Genomic DNA, 27,822 nt, shown 5'->3' with positions numbered 1-27,822 from the left:
AATCTTTGTACAATTTCTACTTTTAAAAAATGTTACTGATTTTTTTGGGGGGGGAGCAGCTGCCTTTGCCCCCCCCCGCCCCCTCCCCTGGCTAAGCCCATGTTAGGGGCTCTCTGTACCTTGGAAAGAACTTCTCTTCTCCTCCTGCGCCCGGGCCCGGGGTATTTTCTAGAGCTCATGACAGCAGCTAAACTGTCGGCTTCGGAAAGACTCCTGCCTTTCCCCCACACTCTCTCTCTCACTCGGTCGCTACTCCGCTCAGCTTTCTCAGCCTCGCCCGCTCCTTCGCCACCTTTTCCCTCTCAATCCCGGCGGACCAATGAGCGGCCAGCGCAAGCGATGACGCCTCGGAGGCAACAATCCTCCGCCTCCTGCTTCACCTTAACGGCCGCACGGCTTGGGGCGTGTGACGGGCGGGTTTACCTAGTGAGGAAGGGGATGACAGCCAGCCAGCTGTCATGCCCGCCCCCATAGCAAAAAAATAAATAATAACTGCGGGGGGTGGAGTTAATGTCCGCGTCTCTCAAGGCCCCTCTGATTATTCTCCTCAGCCAGGACGCCCTGAGCGCTTGTAAACTCCCCACCCGCCCTCGGCCGCGCTTGGCACAATGAACGTGCCTCCCTAGCCCCTCGCGGCGTCTCCTTGGCAACGGCGCCGCGACGCTCCCCCTCCCCTCCGGCTCTCTCGCTACCTGTGTTAGACAAAACCGGGCAAGGGGCGCGCTCCTCTTGTTGACCCCGCCCCCTTCATCTGGCGCCCTAGCGCGCGGCGCACTCCGTCCGGCCGCGTCAACCGCCGCTCGCGCCGTTCTCGCGGGCGGTGGGCGGGGGGAAGAGCCGCCTTGCTGGAAGGAAGGGCGCGCTGCGCCTAGTTCTATCGCGGAGGCGCGGGCAGGGGACGACGACGACGACAGGTTCTTGGGTACTAAGGCTCGCAGGGCTATCGCACGAGGTGTTTCGAATATTAATTTTCTTTAGCCCTTGGTATTTTTTATTTTATTTCAGGGAAATTAAAGACATGCAGAGTCAGCGCAAGATTTAGGGTGATTTTCAAAGATACCAGCTGAGAGCTGGACCATAAAGAAAGCTGATCGCTGAATAATTGATGTTTTTGAATTATGGTGCTGGAGGAGACTTGACACTTGAGAGTCCCACATGGTCTGTGAGAAGATCAAACCTATCCATTCTTAAGGAAATCAGCCCTGAGTGCTCACTGGAAGGACAGATCGTGAAGCTGAGGCTTCAATACTTTGGCCACCTCATGAGAAGAGAAGACTCCCTGGAAAAGACCCTGATGTTGGGGGAAATGGAGGGCACAAGGAGAAGGGGACGACAGAGGACGAGATGGTTGGACAGTGTTCTCGAAGCTACCAACATGAGTCTGCCCAAACTGCGGGAGGCAGTGGAAGACAGGAGTGCCTGGCCTGGCATGCTTTGGTCCATGGGGTCACGAAGAGTCAGACACAACTAAACTACTAAACAACCAAAGATACTGTACCACCATCAGTTTATATGTTATCTCTCAACTTTAGGGCTGTGTGCCTGTCATAATGTAACCAAAATGGCAGCACCTATGCACAAAGAGGAAGGTAAAATCAAACTTGGGGGCACTTTTTTTTAAATGCACGTGAATTAAGACTCAGGGAGTCTTCTCTATGACTATAACTTTTGTTTTTTCAGCCAGTACAGACAGCACTGCAACATTTCGTTCAGGTCTCTCTTGATTGTAGACTGGTTTATCCAAGTGCCACTCTTGATGCAGGCAAAACAGCACTACTCACAAACAAGAGGGAGGTATTAGCACGCTTTAGGTAACCACCAGGTTTGCAAATACACATGGAAATAACAACTTTTAAGAAAAGAAAAGGCTTAAGGGTGGCAACCCCTCCCTTGAGCCTAATGAGGACTTACTATCATGCTCAGCAAATTGGCGGGTGGATGGAAACAGAAAACTGAGGGGAAGGGGCAGCAGAGTTCCAGCAGAAGGCATGCCCAATTAGATGGACAGCTTTGTTGTGGATCCCACTTATTGGTAAATAATAAGCACTTTAAAATCATGAAAGTTCCTTCTTGAGTTCTGCAAAACAGATGGCTGAAGGAAGATGAGAAATATGCTTCATGCCTTTCCACATCCTGTAGGTTTTAGCAGAGGGAATTTGTATCCAGGAGACTCTCCTTGCTGCTAGTCAACACAAAGTATCTCATATAAACATACAACTCAGTTTAGAGAGAACATGCTCATTGGGGATTGGCTTCCAGTACCAGCAATCTGCTCATCAAATAATGGAGAAAAGAGATTAACTCTGTTTCCATGACGCCCCCAAGTTATCTTGCATTCTTGATGCTTATCTCTGACAGGTTAGTAGCAATTACAGCTTGCTCTTACCGCTCTCAGATGCAATAGAAAAATGAGGTGCTCTGTGGCATTTATCTCACAAATAGAGGCTGGATTTCAAGTCACATTGCACAGTAATTGTAATTTCAAGGCACATTAAACAGCAATACTATGGACATAGTATTGTACTTTTAAATATTTTTATAAATCAAGCAACATTTTATAGACATAGTATCTTACAGGCTGAGCTGATGGGTGAACTGATATCAAATATATACTAAACAACAGGTTTTATACATGGATTCAGATAATCAAAAGTTGGTTTTCATCTGTAGAGCATCTAACAGATTCTGGAGACATAGGAGAATAGCAACATGCTTTGTAAATAAAAGGTATCAGCTGAATTGAGGGGAAATGCAGCAGAATATAATTTTCCTTCTTAAAGAAGCGCTTCACAAAGAGTGATATAACGGGGTTTAACAAGAACATGTGATAACTGGCTCCTTTCATGACAGAAATAAGGATGGTCTATTGTGCTAAAAAATGTGGCAACAAAGTGCTCATCTATGCAAATAATTTAAATGATACAAACAAAGCAATAAACTGATGCCTTATTTCAGTGAACACAATTAACTGAGTTGCTGGATATTAATTATAGTATATGAATAGTAGTATTAATATACAGTATATCTAACAATATTAATCAACATTTCTCTTGTTTCTGAAAAGACTAAGACACAGAACTTAGGCACAGAATAGTATTTTACTTACTAAATATTCAGATGATAGGGACGCGGGTATACTAAATATTCAGATGATAGGTCGGCAGTTCGAATCCCCACAACGGGGTGAGCTCCCTTTGCTCGGTCCCAGCTCCTGCCAACCTAGCAGTTTGAAAGCATGTCAAAGTGCAAGTAGATAAATAGGTACCGTACCGCTACAGGAGGAAGGTAAACGGCTTTTCCGTGTGCTGCTCTGGTTCGCCAGAAGCAGCTTTGTCATGCTGGCCACATGACCTGGAAGCTGTACGCTGGCTCCCTCGGCCAATAACGAGAGATGAGCGCTGCAACCCCAGAGTCATCTGCGACTGGACCTAACGGTCAGGGGTACCTTTACCTTACTGTTAACCGGTGTTATTTTCCTATAAAAAGAGGTGCTGGAACACACCATGAATGTCTGCCTTGTTCTCTTATAATGGCAATGGCACCCACCTGATAGGTACTATGTTCCAGTGAGTTCCAGTTGAATAAAAACCCTGCTGTTAATATTGTATTGCTATTTCCATTAATAACAACCACTGTTATTTATATTGTTCACTTGTCCTGCAGACTTTCAGTGTTGTGTGTGTGTGTGTGTGTGTGTATTAGGGGCCATATTCTTTGTGTTTGTTCATTTAAATAGAATGAATGTTAAATTTCCTGCATCTTAATATTTATTATAACAGCAAAATGCATAGTTGCTAGAATCACACGTTAGTTAACGGAATTTCTTCAGTTATTATAATAGTATTTTGTTGGTTGTTGTTTTTTTTTTTTTGCATAAGGTTTATGCAGCAGTCTCCCTGAAGACCACCATCACTGACTTTGCATTGTTTCTGATATCTGCATGGTAACTACACCATGGGCAACTGTTGTAGTAAAACGAAGACACCAGTATCTATAATACAGAAAGATGCAAATATTGGAACTCCAAGCGCAGATGACCATTTATTTCAAAACACTGAGGAAATCAGTTTAGGGCCTATGACTGGCTTTTTCCAAAACACAGGGAAAAATATACCAGAAGGGATACAAAATAATGTAGGCACTCCCTCAGAAGCTAGCTCTAATAATGTAGTCGGTTCTCAAAAGTTTGTTAAAGAAAATGATGGTTTGGAAATAACGGATGTTCAATGACATTTGTTAAAATGCTTTTGCCAATTTATATTTATGGTATAAGACTTTACTATTTTATATTCAGGAAAAAATAAAAACAGAGTTTAAGAGCCAAATCTTTGGATACGGATTCTCATGTTGTCGGGCTGGTTTGCCTGCTTCAGGGCAACAGAGAATGGCAAAACCATAGAAGTGCCGATGCAAATGACAGCCTTTATCTGTAAATTTCCGTGCGCTTCAGTGCTCTTCCACAGCATCTACTCCCGCCCCTCTGCCCGCTAGTAAGAAAAATGCCGTCAACTGCCATGGAAACAGCTGCAGGGGAGCGAACAACAGTGGTCGGAAGGCAATACAGTACAGTACTGCATTCTGTAACAGTGTCCGGTCGGAATGCATCTAAATGCCCGGGAAAGTACTGACGCGTGGCTGCCCATGTCAGCAGTGCCTCCATAAAAATAGCTCAAAAACGACTTTTTTGCGATTTGCAATATTGGACAAAAAAGTAAAAAGCTCAACGATTGTGCCAAAAGCAACTTTTCTGTCCGGATTTTCACTTTTCACTGAAATACGCCACTTTTTTGCCGGTAAGAAGTGAGCACTCGTGATAGGAACTCACGGGCGGGTACTATTGTGCGCACCCGGAAGGAATTTTGTGCGACTACATTTCGAAAAAAACTGTAGCCTCGCTACTGTATAGACAACTTCCGGGACCTTCTGACAAGGATGTGTGTTGCTCAATGGAAAACAAATGGCGAAATAAAGGATTTTGGAGTAGCTGTTGTGCAAGAGTGTCCGCCCAAAGGTACCAGCTGTGGCAAAAGTTCCTTTGGAAACAGACGCGCACTTTTTGGGGAGCAACCTAATCCAGACAGTGTGCGACTCTTCACTATTTCTTGGATCTATGTAGATCTGCGCGCGTTACATCTGATTTCTAGATCTATGGCCACCGCCTGACTACTTAACGCACGTCCCGCGTGGGCAAAGGGAGCTGATCCCCAGTAAGTAGGGCGACGGGTATTGTGGGGCGCTAGGAGAAGCTGGAAGGGACTTCTCTTGCCATGCTCTTCCCATCTTCGTGGTGGCGTCCCGCGGGAGCTCGGCAAGTTGTCCTTGAGAGGATCCGGTCGGTGCCTTTGGGCGGCAGTCCCATATACAGAGCCCCATGTAGCTCGACGGGGGTTTCCTTTTTTTGTCCTAGCAAGGTTGCATTCAGTTTAATTCGAGCGGGTGGGTCGCGGAATGTGCCCTTTCTATCTCCATTGCCAGGCCTGCCAGCATGGAACAAAGCTTATTCGGGTGCAGAGCCTGGCCTTAGTCTCCATCAGGACCTGCAAAAATATAGTCTCTAACCACAGAAATAACTGCTGCAATTTCCCCAGCGTGGTTGCGGTGCTGCGCAAAACTGAAGACGTTTGCCACGCACGCTTTATTCTTGGTGCTATCCCATTACAGGGAGTGGAAACCTGTGGTATATAAAAAGTTAGTGTTATCCACTTGCGCCAGCACTGAGACCTTCACGTTTGGTATGTATGGCTGGGCTGTGAAATTAATGCGAGTGGGAGGGAATGTATTGTTTCCTTTGTAGCTTAAGGCCTAATAACTAATTGTCCTTTTTGGTATTTCAAAGGACTAAAATGATTAACGTAAAGCCACAAATTACCCTAGCAAATCTTTCATATCCCCTCATACGAGCTATTTGAGAGTAAACAATGAATTCTGTTTTTTCCCTTAGGTGGTCAGTAAAACACACAACTGGAATAGACAATTTCTGCATATTATTCAGTCATATAAAACTATCTACGGTACTTGTCAGAAAGCAGAAATAAGTCTTTTAAAAAATCTGATTCAACAGAATTGTTTTAAATGATTTTCCAATGAAACACAGACATGATCTTTTGAAATGAGACTATGCAAAACGTGTATCATCCTATACTGTTTTGATTGTTTTGTTAGACTAAAACATGATAATCCAGTCATCTCTGAAGAAATGCTTCCAGTTACGCTACCGGTATGTTCTCAAAGTTCCAGCTGCTGGCTTCAAATGTGCAACGAGAGGGCTGATCCTGCAGTCTGTTTCCCAGGATGTTTATCAGAATTCAGCTTTAGAAGATTGGATCCATGATAATATGAATTTGGAAAACAGACACATTCTTTTCCTTTGGAGAAATTCTTCTACTGTAGTGATTGGTAGACATCAGAATCCTTGGCAGGAATGTAACCTCAGATTCATGAGACAGAATGGTATAAAACTAGCTAGAAGAAAAAGTGGGGGAGGAACAGTTTACCATGATCCTGGCAACATCAATCTCACTTTCTTTACAAATAGGAAGAAGTATAAAAGAATGGAAAATTTAAAACTAGTGGTTGGAGCATTGAAAGCCCTGCGGCCCCAATTAGATGTGGAGGCTACAGAGAGATATGACCTCTTGTTAAATGGGATTTTTAAAATCTCAGGAACTGCTGCAAAATTAGGAAGGACTGCTGCTTATCATCACTGCACCTTGCTCTGCAGTGCTGATAAATTCATTTTATCAACTGTGCTCAAGAGTCCTTACAATGGGATAAAAAGCAATGCCACGCCAAGTGTACCTGCCTTAGTGAAAAATCTCTTTGAAGAAGAACCTACTTTAACTTGTGAGATGCTCATTGATGCCATTGCAGAAGAATATGCTGCATACCACCAAATTGATAACCATATTGTTGAAATAAATCCAGCTGATGAAACAGAATTCCCTGGAATTAATAACAAAGCAAAAGAACTGCAATCCTGGGATTGGCTATATGGCAAAACACCAAAGTTCAGTATGAGCACATCCTTTAATATAGTTGATGAACAATCTTGCCTTGAAATTAAGATAAATGTGGATGTAAAAAATGGAAAAATTGAAACTTGCAACATTGACGTGCCTCCTTTCTGGTTGCCACCAATCATGTGTGATGAACTGAAAAACCATCTTATTGGCAGCAAATTCTGTCCAAAGGAAACCACTGCAGTAGCAGATGCTTTGATGAGAACATGCACAGATTATAAGATACACGGCAAGTGGAATCTCTTGTGTGAGAATATAGTATCTCTAATGTAGTTGATTCTTGATAATCAATCCTTTATCAATACAGTCTTATTCTAGCAAAGGGTTTTAAGGACTTGGCCAAATATGAGATTTAATAGTGAAGTAACAGACTGCTGAATGTAAACAAATTCACTTTTTATTAAAACAAAGAAAATAAAAAAAATACAAACTTGTTAATCAAGTCACTTTTGTTTTTTAAAATGGTTATCACCAGTCCAGAAGTCTTCTCTTTTAAAATGTACATATCTATTTCTTAAAGCTAGCATCCTACAGACTTGCCCAAATGGATCACACAATGGCTTGCAAACAGTATAAAACAAAATAAAAATACTGGTAGAAAGAAACATGGCATAGTATAGCATTAAAAACATGTACCTAGACATTCAAGACAAGAATCTTAAGCTCAATTTATGCCTTCTGAATTCCCAGTTCTAGTAAGAAATAGAGGCATGATGCTAAGCGTTGTTAGCTTGAGAGCCTTACTTGAAAGCAACTTCTATTTAAGTCAATCATCAATGTAAAAGTACTTAAGACTTTGGTGATCATGTACCTCCTAGCAGTTTATTAGAAGGTGGCTTTAAAAGAGAGACCTAGAACATAGGAATTAACCAAGAGGCTGCTATTTAATGGAGGTTCACAGGAATGTTCTTTCCTTCTCTCATTTTTGACAGGTTGGCATAGTGCTCGATTTTGCTGTGCCGATTCTAGACTCTAGAGTGTCGAAGCCTGTGTCTGTCTGGGTTGCTCTCCTTTATAAGAGTTCTGCCTTTTCGCATAGGTAATCCACAGTGATCATGTCCGTATTATGCCGGTCTGAGGTTCCCCTAATGTGGGAAACTCCATTGTTGCGTGATGACATCAGCCTGTTATTGTGACAGAAGCTGCATGACTGTCCCCAGAATTCTGTTTCTTCAGTAAATTGGCATAAAAGGCAAAAGCTCCCTGTACGGTTCCAAATTCCTTGAGCATATTAAGTGGACAGCTTTATTATACATAGCGGTAGCATCTTACCAGTTTTGATCCCCAGTGAAGTTAGCTGCTTTTTCACACATTTAAGATGCCTATAATATCTGAGTTTGGAAGATTTTTGCTACTTGCTTAGTTCAGTGATTCTTAAAATATAGTCTGGGAACCATCAATATCCCTGTTTAACTTGTGGGTGGTCCCTGAGGTTAATATGGAGTGTATCCTTCCAGACTAAGCTAGTTACAGCTTTGGTTTAACTGAAATTAGCCAAGTTTAAGTTAGTCGTGATTAACTTGTCTCATGGCTATGTATGGGACTAAAGAAGAACTAATTTAGTCTGAATCCAGCCCAGTTAAAATAGGAGGAAAATGCTGTCAGAGGGTTTCTTTGACACCTCTACCACCTGGTGAAGAAGCAACCAACTTCTCAGTTTAAAACTTAAATCTATACGCAGTGCAAATGGCTGTAGTGAAAACTGCTATAAATCTTCCAGCTATATGCACAATTATTTCCTGTGCACCAATCAAGTTTTGCTGAATTGTAGCTGTTAAGAGACAAATGCAGTAGTCAAATGTTTTACTTCAGAGGCTTTCTTGAGTATCCTTCCACATGGTATGGGGAGAAAATGAGATAGTCTAGCGCAAGGAAGCAAATCAGAATTGTGTTCTTCACCGACAGTTCATTACTCCGGGGCAAACATGCCATTTTGTTTAGATAAGCTATTGGGCTGATGTGCAGATTTTTTAAATTGAAAAAAATACAATCAGTCTACTTTACAAAAAATGCATAGTGGAAGGAGTAGCTCTTGCTCAAAAAACCAAACACACCAATGAGACTGGTTGGAACGGAAACTGAGGGTCATGTTTTCTTTGTATGTTTAGTGTGAAAGATGTCCACTGTAGTTTCATGACATGGTCTCAAATCAAAATCGCAGTATCCAAGGCAAAAACGACCCTGTGGGAAACAAATTATTCTACCAATTAAGCCATTCAGCAATTCAAATTTATTTTAAAATGTATATTTTTCTATTTGGTTCCCACCTGTGGTTTCTTAAAATAATCAAGGCCTCTTCCAATTTTAATCAGCCATCCATTGTTGAATCTGTGTGTTAAATGCAAAAAAGAGAAGTGCTTCTTCAAAAATACAGAAACTAGACATATGTAAGGTTAACCAGAGAAAGAAAATAATTTCACAGCACTCTTAATATGTAAAAAGATCAGGGAGCACAGGTAAGTGGAATTAGGATAACAGTCTTAATAAACAATTATATGGGTTATAGCCAATGTTAGTCATTCTCAGGGTTGAGCTGCTGAAATAAATCCACTGATTTCAATGGATATACTATCATGATTTAGTTGATTATCACCACCTGTATCTTAATCAATGTGGAACATTTTATTCACATGTCACCAACCTAATTTCTCGATCATGTATTGATGGAGAGTATGATACATCCAGAGTAACGCCAAAATCTTGCAGGGATTGTTTTATCTCTTCTAGGATAGTCATTTGTTGACTCTGTTCATTGCCCTGTAAAGATTTGTTTGCTTTAAAAATCAAATAAAGATAATGGCCGACATACTGTAAATTCATATATTTCTCAGAATAAATAAGCCTCTTCAATATTTTCACTTTTACCAATGCAGATACTAAAATTTAACGTTAAACATAATTCCTGCAAAGTATCCTACAAAATGGAATGTGTGTGTTTGGTAGATGGAATAAGTAAAAGTTAAGAGGTTAGATGTCATAGGACAAAAGATGAAAACACCACACACCAAACCAAGCCCCACCTACACACACTGCTAACTATGAATTCAAACTAAGACTTGCAATGAAGTCCATAAAAGATTATTTACAGTTAAAAAAACCTAGACTACCAGCTCTCCAAACACACTTAAATTATGTCATTTGAGCACACTAATGGCTTGAAAGGAGAACAACCCTGTTGTAAAACATGTTTTGCATGAGTATCACCCCAGATTCAATTTTTCACATCTGCAGGAAGGCTTAGAAACCACTTGAAACATTTGAGACCCTGGCTAATCAATAGACAGTATCAAGCAATCGTCTAATTCACTATAAAGCAGTTTCCTTTATTATAATTACAATTACCTAAATTTAATTACTATTATTTAAATTTGTATACTGCTTTTCATCCACAGATCTCAAGGCGGTTCACAACATAATCTTCTTTAATTAACATTCTCTTCTAATTAATACAAACTCTTATTTCCCTATTGTTAGTAAACACAAGCAATTAGATGAGTGGCTATTCACAAGCCTGCCCTTACCCTAAAACAATCTCCCCAGTACAAAAAGTGTCTACTTATAGGTACAAATATAGCAATCAATTCCATCTTGTTTCCTTCACTACTGAGTTGTTCAAGATATCTGTCAGAAATAGACTGGTATTCTCAGAAAGAAAAAAGGTAGCATACTACTGTAATTTCAGACCCATTCTGAATCCAGAATATATTATTACTGCTAGCAAAATGTTAACTGAAAAATTCATTGCAAAAGCAAATCCTTTTTTTACTTTTGCCATGGCAATTACAGTAACTGCTTAACTTCAGTAAGTACAACTTTATATGGAATAACACTGCAACCCTATGCATATAATATTTAAGTGTGTTTGGGGAGCTGGTGGTCTAGTTGTTGCTGTTATTATCATTATCATCATTTACTCAGAAGCAAGTATCGCTGAATTCCTTGGGACACAATCCAAGTAAGTGGGTACCGGATTGCGGTCAGTGTAAAATACTTACTTCATTATGAGAAGTAAGAAGATGTATAGTTTTCACTTTGCATGGTCCTTTAACAAGCATTTCACAGAATCTTAAGAAGTTGTATAACTGTAAATAAGTAAAGAAGATTAATTTTTTAGATGGAAAAGAACAAATCGTTTTGACTGTATAAATCAACCATGTCTTACCTGATGGACTTGCCTAATGTAAGGGTCCTCCACCCAAACCTCTGTAACAGTTTCATTAAGATATTCTTGGAACAGCTTTTCATAGCTGAAACCTTTTGTATTTTCTTCTATTTTAATTTGTTTGTGGTATTTTCCATCTAAAAAGAAGAAAACTTTTCACTTTGAAAAAAATTACAGCATGGCATCTTTGAATGAAAGAAAAATCCAATATATAATTCCGCAGGCATAATAATGAAACTTACATTACAGCTTCATACCTTCTTTCTCTTTCTCAATATATTTCTTAATCTCTTCTGCCCTGTCCATGTAACTTGTTATTTTGTCTCTGTAATGAGCCTTTTTCTTCTGATCGTTTGTTGCTGAAAACAGAATACAAGATGCAGAAAGACAATGAAAAAAATAGTTCATCAACTCCCTTCTTTTCACTTTAAATTTTAGACCTGCATGCACACAACAGGGGAACTGACCGGTACCCAACTCTTATGCCAAGCCCTTTAGATATTTGAAGATGGCTATCATTATCTCCTCTTTCCCAGATTAAACATACCCATTTCCCTCAACCGTTCCGCATAAGGCTTAGTTTCCAGGCTCCTGATCATCTTGTTCACCCTCCTAAAGGACCATGGACTAAAGCACTATGAATACCTTTGAATTCCCTTAAGGATTATATAATTTTGTGGAGGATATGTTTGCCATAATAACTTACTGGGCAGTTAAGGCTTATTGTAGCATCTAAGGTAGCATAATCTACCGGAGCCCAATTCAAAGTGCTGGTTTTGACCTATAAAGCCTTAAATGGCTCAGGACCGCGATACCTCAAGGACCACCTCTTTCCAGATGAACCTACCCAGACCCTGAGATCATCTTCTGAGGCCCTATTTTGTGTGCCCCCACCATAAGAGGTCTGGAGGGTGGCAACACGAAAACAGGCCTTTTCTGCAGTGCCTCCCCGTCCCTCTTTAACCAGGCCTTTGGCTGATTGGCATCCAATGCCATTTTAAAATGTGTTGGGGAGGATGGGGATTATTGGGTTGTTTTTATTTTGATTATGTATTTTGTGTTTCTATATTCTGATTTTATGCTGTAACCACCCTAAGACCTGCGGGTATAGTAGAATGAATACAAAAACTTATGGAATATACAGAAATGGCGAAACTTACCAGAAGAATAAGGAATCAAGATAACAAATCTTTTATAAAAGAATGGAAATGGTTTATTGAATATTTATTAATTATAAACAGATAAAAACATTGGAAGGATTATTATAACAACCTGCAGTTTTATAAGAGTATATATGTAAAGAAGATGAATGAGTAAATTGAGTTAATTTGGCTATGCAGAAAATATTAAAAACAAATTAAGGAACCCAGAAAGAGGGGGAAGGAAGTAAAGTTTTGAAATGGCAAGATGATTGTAAAATTAGTGAAATGTATAATTTTGAAAAGTATACAGTAAATGAAAAATAAAATGAAAAATAAGACCGCGGGTATAGGGCGGTATATAAACTTGATAATAAGTATTTAAAAAAATCAAAAAATCTACATATTATTTCGTAAGCAGGGTGTTCCTACTCATTTACAAACAGTGCAGGATGACTTGCTTTATTTAAACAGATAATGGGCTCCACGATCCTATATGCATCTCCTCGAAGTTACACAGGTTCCCAAGGGGCTTGCTCTAAAGCAGTGGTACCTAACAGGTGGTCCGGGGACCCCCAGGGGTCCGCGAGCTATGCCAGAGGGGTCCGCAAGATGCTATTAGAATAAAAAATATATTAAATATATTTCGTATGATAACAGATTTTTTGTTTTGGCCGCTTCCTGCATGAGCAGAGTCTAGCGCAAAACTAGAATTAGATAGAGGCAGTAGTTCTGCTGTATGCAGTTAGGTGGCGCTTTACAGACACTACTGTTTTGCAAAGAGGCAGCGCGCACAAAAGCGTTGTTTTTCGCGGAAGCTACAGTTCGCGTAGTTAAAAATGGACCGTTGGTTAAAAAGTGGTTCGTTAAAACGACAAAAGCCTACAGATGAAGAGGAAGATAATGCATTTGATGTTCAAGCAAGTAAGTCAGTGACTCTCGAACCGATCTTGTCAGTGTCCATTGAACCTAAATCGTAACTGTAAAAAACGTATAAATATAAAATATAAAAAGACTCTTAATTTGGCTCTCACTTTTTAATTTTAGGATTAGGAATTAATGGGGGCCTTGTCACAATAGCGGCTCGATGAGGGGTCCTCGAGAAAATTTTGTTGGGAACCCCTGCTCTAAAGGAAGAGCACCTAGGACTTTGCCGCGCTCCTCTTTGCCTTCAGACCGCACCTAACAGGGAAATCCACCTGCAGGGAGGACGAAAAAGCCTCACCTTTGAGGACCCGTATCAGGAGGTCAATCCCTTCCTGATAGCAAACAAGGGACTCCTGGAAGCGAGAAGCCGAGTCCAGCTCCACCGCCCGCTTCAGCACCAGCACCGCGGGGTCTTCCATGACCACTGGGAAAGCACGGCGTCGGGTTCCTCGCTTAACAGGGCGATTCGCCGTACGAGGGAGAGGGGCAAGCGTCCGGGAGACACCAGTCACCAAAACAAACCTGAAACTAGCAGGATTCCACGCCTGCCGCCTGTCACGTGATTTCCGAGAACTGGAAACCGACAGGCATCCCGGCGAGCGGAGATGAGGACCACGAGGACGCGACGCTGACGGTGATTGGTCGAGCCGAGAGACGTCCTTGCCTCGCTTAGGACTCTGGGGGAATGAGGCCGGTGGCGGTGTTGGAACATGGCGGCGTTGGGCGCGTTGCTGGGTAGAGTTGCGGGCGGAAGCCCTTTTGCTGCTTGGCAGGTGAGGGACGCGGGGAAAGGGGGGCGAGTCCAGTGTGCTGTCCTGCGCGTCGATAACCGCACTTTGGCCCCGTGGTGTATTATTTAGTGAAGATTCCTGCATTGCAGGGGGTTGGGCTAGATTGAATGATGAACCCCGGGATCCCTTCCAGTTCTGTGGTTCTATGAATGCTTCAGGTTCTCCGTATTCCTCAGCGTTGGCGGCCGCCATTTGCCCCCCCCCCCCCCAGATCTGATGGTGCTAATGCTAGGTTTTGATTTTGGAAAATGTTGGTAGTAAATAGCACGGCTGTGCTTCTGAACATCTGCAAGGTGTCATTTCTCTTCCCCCTCTCTCCAGGGAGAACGCTATCCAAATATATAGGCTATGTATATGGGGCATGACCCCATATGACCTCTCATTTCATTAACTGTCCCCCCCCTTCATCATATTGCATTGGAAGAAAAAAAATGTTTGATAACCTGACTTTTTAAAAAAGCAGAGTAAAACAAGAAACAAAAAATGTCATACTAGCATCTAACAACAATAATAATGTCAGCAATTGTGCATTTGCTTGCTATTAGTATTGGAAGTGTTTGAGTGCACTTGAAGAACAAAAAAATGATAAAGGAATTAGTAGATTATAGCTTGTATGCAATAAAGAATTGTCTTTCCTTCCTGCTCCAGAGTCTTGCAAAATACAAAGTGGAACCAATCACCTGGAGGGTGTGGATCAGGCAGAAATTTACAAGGTCAAGAATTCCCGAATCGGTAAGCTTTGTGTTGTGGGGATGCAGAATTAATATCTCATTTTCTTTCACTTATTTATTTTCATGAAATATGTCTTTATTTCATTTTGTTACATTGAATTGAATTGAAGTACTTTATTGTCACTTGTACAACTTGTATACAGTGAGATTATTATTATTATAAGTAGAGAAAGCAGTTATAGACCTTGAAAAAGGGCAAATAGAACAAGCAAAAGGATAAAAAGAGAGAAAAGTAAACAATACAGTGGAGCTACTGATAGTTAGCATCTCATACCTTTTGGGAAGAAGCATCTCAAAGCTAAATTGTAAAATGTCATACAACTACTGTATTATATGAGATATTCCAAGAATCATTGATCGGTATGTCTGCTTTAACCACATGTATTCACATATCAAACTCTTGTAAAAACAAAACAAAACACTTATTCAGGTTCATGTTCTACTGTTTACAGTGCATTTACATGCATGTTACTCAGAAGTAAGTTTCATTGTGTTCAGTGGGGCTTAACCCCCAGGTAAGTGTACAAAGAATTTAAATGTAGATGTGCTACACATAGAATCACAGAATTGTAGAGTTGGAAGAGATCCCAGGGGTCAACAAGTCCAACTCTGTGCAATGCAGGAATCAGAGCTGAAGAATCGCTGGCAGATGGCCATCCAACCTCTCTTTAGAAACCTGCAATGAAGGAGTGTCCAATGTTAGTGATACTCAGAGTAGGAACACTGAAAGCAATAATCAAGTCCATTGATTTCAAAGGTTCTATCCTGAGTATCATTAATATTGGATAGCACCCTATACCAAAGGTATAGTTTAAGAACCAAAGATTAATACAGAGGAAAATACCAATATTATACTTCATCTCTTCTTGTCATCCTCTGATAAAAATTAAATGATTCAGGTAAAAATACAAATAGTATAATTCATTCCTTTTTAGCTCACACATATTTTAGTACAGGATCATTTCTGCTAAAAAAAAGTATTGATACAGACTTATTCCTCTGCTGTCTTCAACTACTTTGCTACAAATTGCCTCTTTACAACTACTGATATAGTATACTATTCAACTACTGATAACTGTATTACTGAAGCCTGCTTTTGTTGAATTTATTTTAGGTATTTCAGCCGCGGCCTGGTGATCATGAAAAATATGGGGGTGATCCACAGCAGCCCCATAAACTGCACCTTGTGACCAGAGTCAGAAGTGGAAGAAGGCGTCCTTATTGGGAAAAAGAGATAATCAAATTTCTTGGATTGGAAAAAGTATAAAATACATTAGCATTTTGCAGGGACGCTCTGTTTCAGAGGGGAAAAGCCCAGTAAATCATTATCTCTCTCTGGCATTAAAACATACAGCCCAATCCTACACATGTTTATTCAGATATAAGTCCCATTATATTAGATTAGACTTGCTCCTTGGTAAATGTGCACAGGTTTGCAGTCTTTCAGAGATCAAGAGTAGAACAACTTCAGCTCAGGGCAAGGGCAAGGTGTTAAATTCAGTGATCTGCTGAGTCCCTTTGCAGCTTCTTGTAGAAGATCCACATTAGTTAACAGTAAAAAGTTAAAAATGGGTTTCATATCTCTTGTCTTTATATTCAATTTATATTCGGTATATAACAAAGGCGCCAGCCAAACTTTCCTGAGCAGAGCAGAATGAGATAAGAACTCTCACCAGTGGCTCCCTAATGCCTGCTCTGACATCCTGCAGAAGTGAAATCTTCTATATTGGGAGGAGAGGGGAGCCCAGAAGTGCACACTCATAGCAGCTTCTGTTTATCTTTGGGTGGCGGGTGGGCAGCTGAAACAACCTGGGAGAGCGGGGTGGAGGTTGCCTAGCAACTTTCCAAAAACCCAGCTGAGGCATTTCATTTCTGTGTAGTAGATCCTTTCTTCGTTATCCTGTTTTCAGCTTGTAAATCACCTGTTAGATATCCATGAAAAAGCAGTTTCAAAGCCATACTAGGTATAGTTGGTTGTGCAACCAGTTGCCTGAGAGCATGTGGGAATGTACATTCACATTCTGCCATGCAAGACAGGTAGATGCGTTGCACCTGAATATTTTACCTCAGTGCATATAAGCAGCAGCAGTTGGCAAGCATTGTCCCTGATTAAGTACTGTAAAGGAATCTACACATGAAAGCCTGGTTTTGAGTGTGGTTCTCCCTTAATGAGTAGGGGTGTAGAGATCCAATCATAATTTTTAGCAGTCAGTTAATTCATCTTGTTTCACCCCTTTATCTAAGTGGTTGCTATTTAGCAGAATTTTGACATTCTAAATATGGTAGCACATATACAGTGCTCCATGAACTTTAGCAGAAATGATCCTGTACTAAAATATGTGTGAGCTAAAAATGAATTATACTATATGTATTTCCCCCTGAACCATTATTTTTTTTATTAGAGGATGACAAGAAGAGATGAAGTATAATATTGATATTTCCCCCTGTATTAATCTTTGGTTCTTAAACTATACCTTTCATTGGCATAGGGTGCTATCCAATATTAGTGATACTCAGGATAAACACTTTGAAATCAATGAGTATTTCTTTCAGTGCTCCTACTCTGAGTATCGCTAACATTGGATAACACCTTCTGTATTTTTATTAAATCTTCATGAATGGATTAACCTCTTTAGGCTCCCACAGAACGAAGGGCAATATGTTAGCGAATAATATAAATCACCAAGTAATGCAATAACAACAACCAGATGTTGTTATCAAGGATAAGACCTGTTATCCATGACCTCTGGCTAGTCTTACTGGAGCTGATGGAAATTGGAGTGCAACTAGATCTGCAGGGTATCACATTGGCTACCCCTGAAGTAATGCAGGATTGTCATAGTTATATTTAAAGAATAGCATACTTGCCCCAAATACTACTGCAAGCTCTCTCTTTGTGTATGCAATCATGTGATTGAAATGGAACTTTTCTGTGAAACTGAACTTTTCTATAAAATCTGCTTATCTACAGAGATATGAGCTAAGAGTGCATAAAAACATCCCTTCTGTGAATGAAAAACTGAAAGTGATTAAACATCTAATAAGGTTAGTTAACTCTTCTTGGCAAAAGCATTTTAAAATGGCTTTTGTAGAACAGCACTAATGTATTTTGTCTCGTCTCTTCTGCTTCCTCCTCCGCTCCTATAGCATAAAGCCATTAAAGCTGCCCCACGGAATTCCATCTGAAGAAGAAATGTCTGATACCTATATTAACAGTGAAGGTGAACTAATAATTCGCCGTCGTCTAAAAGAACTGGAACAGAAAAAGATTGATGCTTTGTAATGTGTAGTCCCATTTTGTACAATAAATGTAATTTTAAACTGAAATTTGATTGGGGAGCTTATCTACACATCCCTTGTACTGTGTCAAGGCTTTATTTGACTGATTAATCAAACATGGCTAGTACTAATGCTGATTATACAAGCATTTCATCAAGCTTCACTGTATGTGTACATAATTCCTTACTGTTTGCCTATTGGAAGCACCATAGTAGTACCATAGTAGGTCTCAAAAGTTTCTCCCACCAGGGATCACTTTTCCACAGTGACTTGTTTGCTGAGAAACTCCCTAAAGAACCAATGGAGTCTGAAATGTGTAAGATTAATAAAAGCCTTTCTTGCCTCCCCCTTTGTATTTTGCTTCTGCTTCCAGTTTATTTTTGGGATTCTCATTTTAGATGCACCTCACTGGGAGGCCGGCCAAACTAAACTCCAGGCAAGCAGCAGCAGAGAATGATGGTTGTCCCACTACCAAGCTCTGAACATAAAGGGGATTTGGTTTGTAGCCTGAAGCATGGCCTCATTATTCTATGTTTAATAGAAAGTGTACCCTAAACCAACCCAGTACTATTCAGCAGTATACTGTAGGAGAAACTCAGTGCATGGACAAACTCTCTTCATTTTTCTTTTCAATGAGGAATTCTTTATAAACTCCAGAAGAAACTTGGTTCCCTGTAACAGTTTGTCTAATACACTGCATGACTTCAGTGCATGCAAAAGTTCATAAAAGTCCTTGTTGCTGTTGCTGTGCTGTGAAGGAAATAAATCAGAGACTGGCTTTCTGTTTCATAAACCAAGAATGGAAGTCAAGGTTGGTTCTTGGCTTGACCACTGCAGTTTGAGGAAAACAAATCATGAGTGTTGGTTTGCATGCAACACAAAATCTTGCCTCAGGTTTCTTTCCTCATGGCAGCAGCAGGAGCATGGGAAGAATGACTGGGAACTTTTGAGCAATGAATTTACCAACATTGTGCACATGTTAATTTACTGTAGGGTCCCCCCCCCCCTATTACATGCAGACTGGATTAGTGCGAATGGCTGATAAGATTCTTTTGTGCTAATGTTTTATACACAGTCTAAATGGGCTGAAACACCTTGGGAGAGATAATTGAGTCATAGTAGAACCTTGCTGAAATGTGTTCAGTGCTAGAGTAATCAAAAGCCAAGTTTGGTATTAATCAATAGACTATCCCTGGAAATACTACCAGGCAAAACAGCAACTTAAATTAACAAATGTTGGCACATCTGCCTTCAAACCAGCTGGTCTTTTTGGTGTACACAAACAGCTGTATGGAGACAAGGCAAGAGATGAAATTAGGAGGTATGTAATTAAGGAGTTTTTAAGTGTTACATCTTGAGATCAATAAACTGATTAGCATTAACTTCAGAGTAGACGAAAGGAAACACTTTCTAAAACTTGCAAAAGAGTTCATTGTCATTTGTTAGCCCCTGACATAAAGATCTTTAAAAGAAGCTCAAACTTCCCCAACATCTGTTGGCTGGGGCTGATGGAAGTTGTAGTGCGAAACATCTGGAGGCTATCAGTTGGAGATGACTGCATTAGCAGTTAGCCATGATGGCTAAAAATAAAAGCATCAGTGAGTAGTAGAGACTCGAACATTTGGTTATCTTTGTGATGAGCTGCCCGTGTTTCCATGTGTAATCTGTCAATATGGTAACTTATCTGATAAAGTGAATTGCTTTTGCAGTCTTCAAGTGAGATATGACCTCAGCAAATATTCATTACTGTTACGAGTTCATGGAGTGCAAGACACCCTGAATTCCTGGGTCCAATACGTGTTAGAATTCATCAAGGTGGGGGGAATTAAACTCCCAAACACAACCCCTGGATTAAGCTCGTGTTAACAAGCCAAGCCAGGCTGGTGATTGCTAGTAGTTTGGGTCATTCGTTTTACCTCCCCCCATCTGCCTTAGAACATCTACAGCAGGCATCCCCAAACTTCGGCCCTCCAGATGTTTTGGACTACAATTCCCATCTTCCCCGACCACTGGTCCTGTTAGCTAGGGATCATGGAAGTTGTAGGCCAAAAGATCTGGAGGGCCGCAGTTTGGGGATACCTGATCTACAGGTTTCACAGGAATTTACAATGAGGAAATGACAGGCAGCTTAAATGTAATTTCTTCTCATCATTTCTACATCCACTACAACACCATTCTACACTTCACATGCAGCAAGGCAGTAGAACCTGTAACCACTTCAGATTGCATTGTTGGTGTGCAGTTATCATTTCCGAATGTTTCCTCCACAGAAAACAGGCAGGAGTCACGACATCCTCCTTGCAACTTTGGAAGGGGCCAGTCGGGGCTTGAGGATGGGACTGTGATATTTTGGATGTAGCAGTGTCCCGTACCTGTCAGGCTTCATCAAGAAATCATCTGTCCTTACCCGGTCCTGAGTGTCATCACTGTCCATATACAGTATCAGAAATAGGGCTGGTGCCGTTTGGATCAGGAAGGCCCCATTCAGTATTGCTGCAGCCCTATTTCTGTGAACATATCGAGCATAGTGGCTTGGAAAATTCAGACCCCCCCCTCCCCGGCTTTCTGTGGTGTACTAGTGTGCCTCAGTGAAAAAAGCTTAGCAACACTCCCCTAAGGAATAAAGCAGGCTGAGCAAAAACATACACAGGCACTTAGCCCTTAGAATTCAAATAATTTTATTTTCTTTTACATAAACGTTAAAAAAAAACACAACTGACTTAGTTAAGAGAAAAATATTGCTGACCTACTGTGCAAAAGAGCCAGATCGGTTTTACACCTCCTGTGGCAGCTAATACCCAGAATTTGCTGGGACACAGAAACTCTGCCTACCAACTATGCCTATCCAGTAGACTCAAAACACTACACTGAAACCCTCCTCCCCTCTTTTACCTGCCTTCAACCCATCTTAGATAAATCCTTCTCATTACCCCTTCCTTTTGGATCTTCATAGGAAATGCTCCTTTTATAACTTCTAGAAATAGCTTGCCCATTACTTCTATCAGCAGAGAGAAGCCAGCAATGTTGGGGCACAGCTATGCATTCCACTGAGATAAGGTGTGCCTGTTAATAGTGGATATTCAATATGTCCACTCACCCCTCACTGAGGCAGTTTCCTCACCTCCCTCAAAAGGAAAAACGGAGAAAGCAGCTACTGAACCAAGACTTGTGCACACAACTATCAACTTAACACTGGTGACTTCATGCTGATTCAGTAAGCATGCTGCAACATTGCTCACTTCTCTCTGATAGAAGAGAAAGCAATTTTCTTTCAAATGAGTTGACTCTTTATTTGCCACAAGTAGAGATTCACAGGCAAGGCTCTCTTATTTCCTGAACCAATTGGGCTTTATCTCAACACCCCCAAATGTAGATATACTTCAACTTTTTGGCAACTGTGGTCATTTACAAGTACAAAGGAAAAGCTCATTCACCTACCTAGGAGCTAGACTGTCACAGATTCCCAAGGGAATTTTAGTATTCCTAGACGAAAGAGATTCTCTTGGAAAATAAGCCTATTACTGAAGAACAACAGTGCAATAAATTGTATTAAACTGCATTCACATCAAGAGAAAAAGCAAACACCAATTTTCACTCCGATTTTTTTAAAATAAAAAAATCTAGTCTGTACTCCAGTTCAATATAGTTTTGCCATGTGCTATTTGCCTGCTGATTCAGCTTTAACGTGCAGTGTACACAACTGGTAGACTTAATTCTTTTAAAGAGGCTAAGATGGTTTCATAATATGCAGTGCAATGTTAAGTTAGGCAATACCATGTCATACACATGGCATAGTCAGACAAGCGACAGTTTTATTAATGTACTACTTCTGGAATAGTTTTATGACAATTCTTGACAGAAGTCCTTCATTAATATTTCAATTGACAAATGAAGTACTTAAAATGTAGTTTAAAGAGAATTTTTATAATTAACAAAATGCTTTAAAGTCATGTCTCATGTGACGCAGTTCAAAAGAGGGCAGATTTTTCACCTAGAAATGTCACCCCAAGCGAAAAAAAATATTCAGTTTCTTTTCATGAGTTGTATAAAACTGTTTTAGAAAATGAGCATTATATGCAAATGTACTGAAAACAAACAGCTTTATAAAACATTCCTAGAAATGTATTAAGCTTCAAAGAAAAGATGATTTACAAACATCTGAATCATGATATCTAATCATCATCAGAATCTGAATCATATTTCTTCCCTCTGATTGTTTTCTTATCCATCTTTGTGAAAGTGGTTCCAAACTTCTTTTGGCTCTGGAAAGGGGGGTCCATCAAGTTGCCACTAAAAGGGGAAAAAGTTCTTTCAATACTGTATGTGAATCGATTATTAAAAAGAAACACCACAAAAGCAACACCTGCATTTTATAGTATGTCTTGCAAAGCACAATGCCAGATTCTGTTATTTTGGAGCACAACTGCTTGAAGCAGAGTAGTTTTCTCACTACAGCAGACGGGAAACACACTCTGCTTCCTGAATCCTTCACTAGAACAACATTACAAAAAAGAGACGGGACTTAGCTCATTCTTCGTGAAGTAAAGGTGTAAGTAACCTACCAAGTGTATTACACGTTCAGAAATACCTTCCACAATTTCTTGTGGAAGTTGGAAGGCAGAAACAACAGTTCATTATTTTTAAAAGTGATTCCCTTCTTGATTTTCTATGCTTTAAGTACCTTTAATATTGCACCAGCTACATTAAAAAACAAAAGAGATAATTTTATTTACCTGTAGTTGATTATATCTGCACAACCTAATCGCCATTCTAAGGTCTCTGTGGTGAAGTCATCTGTATTACCAAGATCAGTAAAACCAACCACGTAATCCTGTGTTTTGCCATCTTTTACAAGTGCTAGTGTGGGAAGTACTTTAATGCGAAGTCTCTCACACAGGAATGGAGATTTTTCAGCATTTAATTTGATAAACCTGGTCTCAATGTGCTTTTTTGCCAGTACTGTTAGATGCTTATCTAATATCAGGCATCTGAGGAACAGAAAATAAAACAAAGTGCTTTACAGTGATGAAATGTAGAAATCGCAAATGAGTAATTTATTATGAAAATATACGCATTTGACCTGTCAGTAAGTTTGTTATTACAATGGTCATAATGTTAGCATGTAAGTTATTAATTATTTAACTCAAAAGGTAGTTTTACCAAGTTCCCCATTCCCTTTTCCCTTGATACTAGGGAGTGGACATAGTAAAAATATAAAGCAGTGGATCTGAAGGACAATGCTGTTTCTAAAGACTTTAGCAGCCATGTCGAGGCTATAATCAATATTTCAAGCATTAATCTGCCCAGCCAACTATACTCAATATACAATATGAATAATTATGGCTATAATGCACACTTGGGTTTGCATTTTTAAGATCTATTGAAATCACACTTCTCATGGGAGTCTGTTCCACTGTCGATCAGCTCCTACTCTCAGAAAGCTCTTGCTTCTGAATAAACATGTTTAGGACTGTAGTTAACACTAGGTAAGTATATCAAGGATACAAGATAGCAGCAAGTACTTGTTACCCATGACTCTGTAAGCATGCCATGTGCTCACTAAGGAAAGGAAAGTTTCATCAGTGAATAGGGCTTTTTATACTTAGTTGACAACAGATGGGTGTGGATCGATAACAGCAGGGACACTATAGACTGTTTTCTAAACAAAGCTTCTGCTATTTGTTTGACAGTCAACCTATTTTGGTAAGTATTTGTGTTCTAAGGAGTTTAGTATACCTGAAACTTGTATCTTTGTAAAAATGGCAGACGACTTTATTGCTCCTTTTCACTTGTTCAAAAAAATCTCTCTCACTGGGGATTTCCACATATTCCCCATGCCCATTTGAAAGCCATTCCTGTTTATAAGAATATAAAATGTTAGACGTTTGAAGTTAAGTATTTTTGCGTTGTCATAAGAGGTAAAGCATTCCCTGAAATGTTATGTAGCATCAGGAATATTCATAATTCCACCAGTTATTCTGTAATTACTAATGCCAACAAATCTGAAAAATTAAATTTCATGGCCAAAGAAAGTTTCATATATTACCTGCTCATGCAAGATAAATGGGTGCAAATATTAGAAAACATTAAACATCAGCTTCTCTGCCAATTCCTAACCTTATATATATATTTAAATATATCAGGTGGTGACGTTAACAATTGTCCAGCAGCATATACAGTGTCACACCAATGGATGTGATGGAAGTTTCAACAAGCTGTGTAACATAGTGACAAATAAAGAACACAGTATTTACAGTGGTGCCTCGCTAGACGAAATTAATTCGTTCCAGGACTCAATTCGTCCTACGAAAATTTCGTATAGCGAGGCACCGTTTCCCATAGGAATGCATTAAAAGTCAATTAATGCGTTCCTATGGGCTCCGGGGGAACTGGTGGCGGCGGCGGCGCTTGCTCTCTTGGCTCGGGGAAGGCAGGCAGGCGCTTCCCTGAGCCAAGAGAGCAAGCGCCGCTGCTGCCAATGACAGAGCCGGATCGGGCAAAGCTTCAGAAGCTTCGTCGGATCCGGCTCTGTCGGGAGGGGTGGGGGAAAGGCAAAGGAACGATCCTGAGCCTTTCCCCCACCGCCGCCAAGCCAGTGCCAGAGCCGAAGTGTGGCACTGCGGCCGGGGGCTTTTCGCAGTTTGCCTCCCCCTTGGCTCGGGGAAGGCAAATGGCAAAAAGCCCCCCGCAGCGCCTGCCTCCCCCGACATGGAACGCAACTTCGGAGACGCCCGAAGTTGCGTTCTGTGCCGGGGGTGCGGGGCGGGAGGCGGTGGGGGGGAACACCTTCTCCCGCCGCCTCCGACACTCGGCTTTCTCAGGGAACGCAAGCGGGCGGGCTAGGTGTCCCCCGCTTGCGTTCCCTGAGAAAGCCGGGCGCTTTCTCGGCGAAGACAAGCGGGTGGGATAGGTTTCCACTTGCCTTCGCCGAGAAAGCCGGGTGCCTTCTCAGGGAACGCAAGCGGGGGACACCTAGCCCGCCCTTCTCAGCGAAGGGCTAGGTGTCCCCCACCTAGGGAGGGCTAGGGAGACCACCACCGCCTCCCGCCCGCCTCCCCCGACATGTAAGGCAACTTCGGACGTCTCTGAACTTGCCTTCCGTGTCGGGGGAGGCAGACGGGAGGTGGCGGTGTTCCCCTTTCGCTAGATGAATGCCCCGATTTTCTGATCGGAGGTTTTTATGGCCACTTTCGCAAGACGAAGCGGTGGCCATAGAAAACCTCGTCATATAGCGAGGCAACCTCTGATCAGAAAATCCTTTCGTTAAGCAGAATTTTCGTCTAGCAGGGCATTCGTCTAGCGAGGCACCACTATATAACATTTAATTCTTCTGGAGTGGAGTATGAGTGGGATTGGACTGCATGAGTGTGAGCTACTTCAAATCTCACTTCATCCATAAACTCACTTTGCAGCTTTAGGCAAGCTAGTATTCTATCAGCTTCATTCTCACCTGCAGTAGGGAAATAGTGGTGTATCTTACAGGGCTGTTGCTAAGAGAGTGAATTTGATACAGCTATTAAAACAACAACTAATATTAAACAGTTAACACCACTATAAGAAACTTACCTGTTTCTGTTGCTGGGCTTTCTTCAAGCCTTCAAGCCTTTTTTGCTTTAGGATTTCTAATTCATCATCATCCACATTGTCTAGTTTTTTAATCTCAGCATCAAGTTGTTCTTCTACAATCTTTGTTGTCTGAAGCAACTGAGCCTCCAGAGCTTTTGAAAACATTTCAGACGACATTTTCTTCCTAAATAAGTGGCACACACATTAAACCTGTAAAACAGAGTATATTTTAAATCAGACTTGGATGAAATATGATATCAAAGCTCCACTTTTCATGCATTTATTCCCTAGAGCAACACCACCTCCAGGTTGTCCTTTTATATCCAGAGATAACCATGTCCCCGATTCTCTTCATTCCACAAGGTTTCTGTTATGTCCACAATATCAGCGCCATCCTTTGAGACCAAGTATTCTAGTTCACCTATCTCGGCTTGGAGACTCCAGGAATTAGCATTTAAACACTTGTATACAGTCTCTTCTAGCATCTTTGGCAGTTTTATCTTGACCCACTCTGCGGAAGAGGGACAAAGACAGTACAGTACAGCCTATTCCGCTTTCCTCCTTTTAACCCATTTCTGGGTGGTTTCCCCCCTCTGTAGTTCTTCTGTTGAAAGTGACAGATGGGCTCACAAAATGTTTGTATCCTTATATGCTCCATAAAACTATGTCTGTATTAGTAATATGCAAAGTTGAAAGCAAACCAATCGAACTTTGATGTTACTTTGCTTTGAAGTTGACATAATATATTGCTGGCTAATAAGACTTGCTACATTGCACTGTAGAAACCTCAACTTTATTAGCCATTACGGAAATGCATTGTCTCTAGGCACCTGCCCATTTTGCAGCAGCTAGTTTTATTTTACTGCTTTAAAACATTTTTACCCCACTCCTCAGCTAAACAGGGATCCGGAGCTACTTACATAAGATTAACAACAAAGTCTGCTTAATACATAGGAGCCAACTCCTAGGGTCAAAGGCCCATTCAGCCCTGCAATATCTGAAGGGCCACCCCCCCCAAATTGATGGGCATTGCCATTCAAATGCTGTGTGTGTGATGTCATGTGATCAATTATGTGGGGCGGGGCTTACTCCCTCCCCTCCCCAATATTCCATCCAAGTTGGCACCCCCTGGCTCAAAATCAGTTTACAGAGAGTGCATTGCAGCCAAGGCAAAGGCCATTCCCCTTTATTGTGTCTCTAGGCTGCATCAACAGAAGTATAGTGTCCAGATCAAGGGAAGTTAATACCGTAGTACCACTCTATTCTGCCTTAGTCAGACCACATCTGGAATACTGTATCCAATGCTGGGCACCACAATTTAAGAAGGATGTTGACAAGCTGGAACATGTGCAGAGGAGGGCAACCAAGATGATCAAGGGTCTGGAAACTAAGCCTTATGAGGAGCGCTTGAAGGAGCTGGGTATGTTTAGCCTGGAAAAGAGACTGAGAGGAGATATGATAGCCATCTTCAAATATCTTAAGGGCTGTCACATGGAGGAGACAGCATGCTAGTTTTCTCCTGCTCTGGAGGGTAGGACTTGAACCAAGACTCAGACTAAAGATCAGGGAAAAAAACTTTCTAACAGTAAGAGCTGTTCAGCAGTGGAACAGACTCCCACGAGAGGTGGCGGCGGGCTCTCCTTCCTCTGAAGGTTTTTTTTAGGCAGAGTGTGGGTGACCATCAGTCATGGATGCTTTAGCTGAAATTCCTGCATTGCAAGGGGATTGGACTAGCACTAGATGGCCCTTGGAGTCTCTTCCAAAATTCTATGATCCCCTGCTGCTTTCCCTATCACAGAAAAGGCAGCCACGGGACGAGCAGGGCCAGCTGAGTCCTTTTGTCATTAGAAATCATTCGAAGGGGTGGGGGTGGGGGGAAGGAGGGAGGACGACGACGACAGCCCCGGCAACTCAAAAAGATACGCCCACCCACAGAATAGCACGGCCTGCTCAGGCGGGCTGCACAGATCGCACTCCCAGTACGGGACTTGGAAGGAAGCGCAGCTGCCGCACCTAAACGTACTGCGCGTGTAAACACAAATGGGTCTTTATTGTCCCGCTCTTATACTCACTGCGGAAGCCTGAGGCAAATTAGCGCCCGAAAAACAGCCTCCCAGGCCTCTCCACGGACTCCGCTACCGGCCGACCGCTTACGCCTGCGTCTTAAGGGAGTGCGAGGCACCCGGAAACTCTATTGTTGGCGCAGGC

The 27,822-nt window shown here is 41.3% G+C and overlaps 5 protein-coding genes across 24 annotated transcripts in view; 2 read left to right on the top strand and 3 right to left on the bottom strand.

The window, feature by feature from the left end:
- The window catches only part of TSGA10 (testis specific 10), a 37,519-nt gene extending 35,490 nt beyond the window's left edge, over positions 1-2,029 (bottom strand). For 6 of the 11 annotated variants that reach the window (XR_015949760.1, XR_015949761.1, XM_060273446.2 and 3 more), the window contains exon 1: positions 120-807. Coding sequence is in view for 9 of the 11 variants with exons in the window: in XM_060273446.2 (XP_060129429.1) it covers positions 120-179 (60 nt within the window). In the remaining 2 variants the exon portion in view is untranslated. Of the gene's footprint in view, positions 1-119; positions 808-1,911 lie in introns of those variants that run through there. The other 5 variants (XM_088668649.1, XM_088668650.1, XM_088668651.1 and 2 more) reach the window with 2 other exon arrangements.
- Positions 847-7,461, top strand: LIPT1 (lipoyltransferase 1). Of its 8 annotated transcripts, none has more exons than XM_035115503.3 (3): positions 847-2,358; positions 3,879-5,207; positions 5,942-7,461. In XM_035115503.3, exon 3 carries the CDS (start codon positions 6,171-6,173, stop codon positions 7,290-7,292), a length of 1,122 nt encoding a protein of 373 aa, XP_034971394.3. In that variant the 5' UTR covers positions 847-2,358; positions 3,879-5,207; positions 5,942-6,170; the 3' UTR covers positions 7,293-7,461. The 8 variants fall into 8 exon arrangements, with proteins under 8 accessions (XP_034971394.3, XP_088524782.1, XP_088524786.1 ...); XM_088668656.1 differs by having other exon boundaries at positions 864-1,589; XM_088668660.1 differs by lacking the exon at positions 3,879-5,207 and having other exon boundaries at positions 2,250-2,358; positions 6,163-7,461.
- MITD1 (microtubule interacting and trafficking domain containing 1) lies at positions 7,399-13,808 on the bottom strand. 2 transcript variants are annotated; one of them, XM_035115508.3, is made up of 7 exons: positions 13,546-13,808; positions 11,439-11,540; positions 11,182-11,318; positions 11,015-11,101; positions 9,661-9,776; positions 9,287-9,347; positions 7,399-9,200 (listed from the first exon to the last, which is right to left on the bottom strand). In XM_035115508.3, the coding sequence occupies exons 1-7, from the start codon at positions 13,664-13,666 to the stop codon at positions 9,105-9,107; spliced, it is 720 nt and encodes a 239-aa protein (XP_034971399.2). In that variant the 5' UTR covers positions 13,667-13,808; the 3' UTR covers positions 7,399-9,104. The 2 variants fall into 2 exon arrangements, with proteins under 2 accessions (XP_034971399.2, XP_088524790.1); XM_088668664.1 differs by lacking the exon at positions 11,015-11,101.
- A 110-nt stretch (positions 13,809-13,918) lies between these two features.
- Positions 13,919-18,393, top strand: MRPL30 (mitochondrial ribosomal protein L30). Its single transcript, XM_035115510.3, has 5 exons — positions 13,919-14,020; positions 14,687-14,770; positions 15,884-16,030; positions 17,741-17,814; positions 17,917-18,393. The coding sequence occupies exons 1-5, from the start codon at positions 13,958-13,960 to the stop codon at positions 18,050-18,052; spliced, it is 504 nt and encodes a 167-aa protein (XP_034971401.1). The 5' UTR covers positions 13,919-13,957; the 3' UTR covers positions 18,053-18,393.
- A 2,316-nt stretch (positions 18,394-20,709) lies between these two features.
- TXNDC9 (thioredoxin domain containing 9) lies at positions 20,710-27,787 on the bottom strand. Of its 2 annotated transcripts, none has more exons than XM_035115509.3 (5): positions 27,687-27,787; positions 25,615-25,824; positions 23,785-23,903; positions 22,782-23,036; positions 20,710-22,338 (listed from the first exon to the last, which is right to left on the bottom strand). In XM_035115509.3, exons 2-5 carry the CDS (start codon positions 25,789-25,791, stop codon positions 22,221-22,223), a joined length of 669 nt encoding a protein of 222 aa, XP_034971400.3. In that variant the 5' UTR covers positions 25,792-25,824; positions 27,687-27,787; the 3' UTR covers positions 20,710-22,220. The 2 variants fall into 2 exon arrangements, with proteins under 2 accessions (XP_034971400.3, XP_088524791.1); XM_088668665.1 differs by having other exon boundaries at positions 25,615-25,798.
- Positions 27,788-27,822: the final 35 nt, after the last annotated feature.

The sequence above is a fragment of the Zootoca vivipara genome, chromosome 4 (genome assembly GCF_965207765.1).
Source record: "Zootoca vivipara chromosome 4, rZooViv2.hap1.1, whole genome shotgun sequence".
Lineage (NCBI taxonomy): Eukaryota > Metazoa > Chordata > Lepidosauria > Squamata > Lacertidae > Zootoca > Zootoca vivipara.
Note: the sequence above shows the minus strand (reverse complement) of the source record. Positions and strands in the feature narration are given on the sequence as shown.

Excerpts from the sequence above, each read along its gene's own strand:
- TXNDC9 (XM_035115509.3), bottom strand. The coding sequence starts at position 25,791 with ATGTCGTCTGAAATGTTTTCAAAAGCTCTGGAGGCTCAGTTGCTTCAG. Across the intron at positions 23,904-25,614 it reads AAGCCCAGCAACAGAAACAG|GAATGGCTTTCAAATGGGCA; the intron begins GTAAGTTTCTTA and ends TCTTATAAACAG. Across the intron at positions 22,339-22,781 it reads GCAGATATAATCAACTACAG|TGGCAACTTGATGGACCCCC; the intron begins GTAAATAAAATT and ends TTCCCCTTTTAG.
- LIPT1 (XM_035115503.3), top strand. The coding sequence starts at position 6,171 with ATGATAATCCAGTCATCTCTGAAGAAATGCTTCCAGTTACGCTACCGG.
- MRPL30 (XM_035115510.3), top strand. The coding sequence starts at position 13,958 with ATGGCGGCGTTGGGCGCGTTGCTGGGTAGAGTTGCGGGCGGAAGCCCT. Across the intron at positions 14,021-14,686 it reads GCCCTTTTGCTGCTTGGCAG|AGTCTTGCAAAATACAAAGT; the intron begins GTGAGGGACGCG and ends TTCCTGCTCCAG. Across the intron at positions 16,031-17,740 it reads AATTTCTTGGATTGGAAAAA|AGATATGAGCTAAGAGTGCA; the intron begins GTATAAAATACA and ends GCTTATCTACAG.
- MITD1 (XM_035115508.3), bottom strand. The coding sequence starts at position 13,666 with ATGGAAGACCCCGCGGTGCTGGTGCTGAAGCGGGCGGTGGAGCTGGAC. Across the intron at positions 11,102-11,181 it reads ACATTAGGCAAGTCCATCAG|TTATACAACTTCTTAAGATT; the intron begins GTAAGACATGGT and ends ACTTATTTACAG. Across the intron at positions 9,201-9,286 it reads ATTATTTTAAGAAACCACAG|GGTCGTTTTTGCCTTGGATA; the intron begins GTGGGAACCAAA and ends TGTTTCCCACAG.